The sequence below is a fragment of the Limulus polyphemus genome, unplaced genomic scaffold (assembly GCF_000517525.1).
Source record: "Limulus polyphemus unplaced genomic scaffold, Limulus_polyphemus-2.1.2 Scaffold3570, whole genome shotgun sequence".
Lineage (NCBI taxonomy): Eukaryota > Metazoa > Arthropoda > Merostomata > Xiphosura > Limulidae > Limulus > Limulus polyphemus.
This window is the reverse complement of record NW_013669180.1, coordinates 51,513-55,015: the sequence shown is the minus strand read 5'-3', so window position 1 is coordinate 55,015 and position 3,503 is coordinate 51,513. Positions and strand designations below refer to the sequence as shown.

The 3,503-nt window shown below is 32.7% G+C and overlaps 1 protein-coding gene across 2 annotated transcripts in view; it reads left to right on the top strand.

Annotated features, from left to right (window-relative positions):
- Positions 1-3,503, top strand: part of LOC106469610 — a 23,971-nt gene that overhangs the window by 2,134 nt on the left and 18,334 nt on the right. For both annotated transcript variants that reach the window (XM_022398185.1, XM_022398186.1), the window contains exon 2: positions 2,693-2,771. In XM_022398185.1, coding sequence (XP_022253893.1) covers positions 2,693-2,771 — 79 coding nt within the window. The remainder of the gene's footprint in view (positions 1-2,692; positions 2,772-3,503) is intronic.

Sequence of the window (3,503 nt, the reverse complement as noted above, 5' to 3'; positions counted from 1 at the left end):
CCCCCACACACACACACATTAACTTTGATATTTATTCCCTTAATGTGAATGGGGTGGTGGTGGTACAGTGCTACTGATTAGATGCCTTCCTTCTGATCAGTAATTCAAAATTAGAAATGATGGTTGTTAGCCTAAATGGCAGGGATGAAACTTTCATTTCAAAAGTGTGTGGGGGAGACAAGGGGACATCTTGTAAAGCTGGGTTATAAAAGAGGGTAACATTCAGTTACACAGACATTAAACAATATTTTGAAGTTTTTTTTTTTCTTCTTCTTCATTCAAGGATGTATCTGAAAGAAAATGGAAGAGTGACACTAGGAATGTAGTTAGTTTTATTGTGAAACATACCATATAAAAGAATTATAGAAAGTAGAATGAAGTAAAACATTGCTCTGGAAGTGAAATAAAACCCTCGCAGGGTTAATATATTACAGTATTGATTAGAGCTTCAGTCATTTGGTACAACCGTAGGTGACTAGTTACCACAACCATTCTTTGAAAATGTATTTATCATATTTAAAACAAAATTCTTCATACCTCTAACTATTTGTGCACCATAGAATTGAAAAGGCCATTTGGGCTCACATCTTAGCTTATAGAAAGTTAACAAAGTGTGGAATATATCTTGGAAACAATGTACTTCATCCACAGTTTGAGAGTACTTGTGAAGGGAATGTATTTAAAATAATAAACAACAAATTATATTTTGTTCTGCATTTGAAAGAACCAATAAGGAGTAGAGAAAATTGAAAAAAGTAAACTTGCTTGAAGTCCTAGAATACCATATTTAGCTGTTCCTAGCAGAAAGTGCTTTAAACTCTGAATTCAGTGATGGCTTTCAGGATGAAGTGTATTAAGTGTAAGGAAAGCACAAGTACTACAGTTTGTGAAAGTTTGACAGACTTGCTTGGGTATTGTAATCATTGACGTTTATTGATGTCTAAGAATGGCTGCCTGCTTGGAATGTTAAAGCATAAAGATATCTGAAGTTGACTTATTTTTTGACTCTGAAAAATACTTAAATTACGATACAAGAAGTAATCTGAGAAATTAACTGTGCAGTATTCCAAGGAAAGTTACTTAGCTAAAATGTATGGAAATGGAAAATTGTGTAAGAGACTAACAACAGTACGTTACAATATACTTACTCACAACAGAATGGAGAAAAGTGAAAACTGCACATTGTTGTGGTTATCTTCTATATTACTTTTATGACTCATGGAAGGAAAGGTTACTCGTAGAGCCACAAAACAGAAGATCATTGTGGAAGTCTTACTAGTATAGTGATGTATATAGATTCAGAGAAAGTTTACTATTTTAAATTGTTTTTGCTCCTGAGATTTGCTTACCAGGACAACTTCTGATGAGCTGTTTCATTAAAGTTGCTGAAAGAAAGAATTATAAAGACTAGATGTCATACCAGTTTTTACTTGTAGTAGTATGCTGACTATTGATTCGATTATGGTCTTTTCAAATGAACTAAAAACAGCATGTTTAATGTTCTGTTCTTTCAGTTCGTAAGTAATTTCAAACTACGTCTTATGTAGTTCCCAAGATATACTTTTTCATTTGTTCTTAGTTACCTTTAAATATCGACCAGTGGTCTTGTAAATCTTATTGTCCAGAAATTGTTGCAGGTACTTGGTTCTGTCTAAAATTTGGTAAGTACATTTTTAGAAATGAGCATTGTGTATTTTCACTAAAATTATCTAATTCTACCATTTTTTGGGTTATGAATTTGATTGCAAGAAAGTTATTCACACAGATTCTTACTATGGAATTATCTTCAGAGATACAACTGTAGTAAATGGTATACAAGTGGTTTATATCCATATTAATTCCTTTTCCTGATTAACATTTGACCTGTTTATCTTTTAGTTACTTGTTTCTGATTATGTTAGATTGGAAGAGGATGTTCTTTTTCATGTTATAGGAGTGTGTATGTATTCTCCTTTATAGGAGTGTATGTTGTCTCCTTACGCTATCTGATATTTTATTTTGGTTGTGGTTCATCAGCATTATGGTTTTGTGAAATCTTTGTGTTAGTTGATAGTTACATGGAGACATTGAATTAGAGGTAAATATTTTTCTTTCCAAAAAATTGTTTATTTGCTAAAATTCTCTAATTGGTTTGGTTCTCACCTTCTTTAAGATGCCAATCTTGGTTTAAGACACTTTTTTTCTATTAACATGATTACTTTAATTATCATTCTCAACTCCCTATTTTCCTTGCAGCTTCATAGTCAGTTGTTAGTATTTACTTGTCAACGTTGTCATCTGACTTATTATCATATACAGTTAGTCTATCTTGATGGCATCCTCCACTTTGATCAGCCTTGTATTGAAAAACATGCTTTTATAACTGGGAAACTTTACACAGTGTATTCATAATGTTTGTATTCAGTGAGTGATATACAGCTTTGTTATTCACCAGACAGTCTTTATTGATTCCATCCTTTATAAATATATGAATAAACTATACTCATCTAAATGATACTGACTTGAGCAACTTATTAATCTTGATGAAAAATAAAGTCTTTCACTTTTGTGAACAATTTTGTAGTGAAGTTTGCTTTTTAAGAAGTATTTTTATTACATAAATGTAATGTATAGGAAAATTGAGAAAATAATACAGTTTATTTCATAAAGATACACAATAGTAATACAGTGATCCATATCTTGATTCCAACAGTTGTCAAGCACAGACTGTGGGATTCCTTGATACTCCTAAGCATTTGAATCGGCATAAACAACAAACAAGAAAAATTCAGGTTTGTTTTGATAAAAGAAAGTAGTGACTGGGAACCGTAATGATAATTGTTAATATTAAAGTCATAAATTCTTTGGAAAACATTTTAAAATACAGTGCTTAATAACACCAATTAGCTTTTAAGTGGTGGAATATTTTCAATTAATTGATTCTTCCTCACCATAAGAAGAAGGTTCTATTGGTCATTGTCACTGTTCAGTAAGTTTTTTTTCTTTATAACAAACTCTTAAATGACTTATTCCCATATTGCTTAATACTGAAAATTAACCCTTTCACTGTGGTTAGAATCTATATTTCCTTATGCTCCCACTCCCTCGCGCTGTGACTCGGACAAATGATTCCCATGCATTATCATTCAAAATTGCTGCATGTGATGTATGGGAGTAAAATGAGTTGGCATCCCACCTAATGTTGATATAGGGTTGCCCTCAATGTTTTCAATTTGGCCTTTCAATAACCAACAAGATGCCTAAGTGGAACATATGATAACTGCGTTCTGACTATGCCCTCATTGCTACAGCAGCGAGTCGTAACCCTAATTACTATGTAAATATGCTTGGTGCTCTTGACTTGGATAGTTTGGAAGATGGTGAAAGTGAGTCAAGTGGTGTTAAAATGTGTGATGATAAAGAGGTGATGAGATAAAAAGGATGCTAGCTCTCCAAATAGTGATGATAGTCAACATGATGAACCTGAACCCAGCAGAGGAAGGCATAAACAGCATAGACAAGGG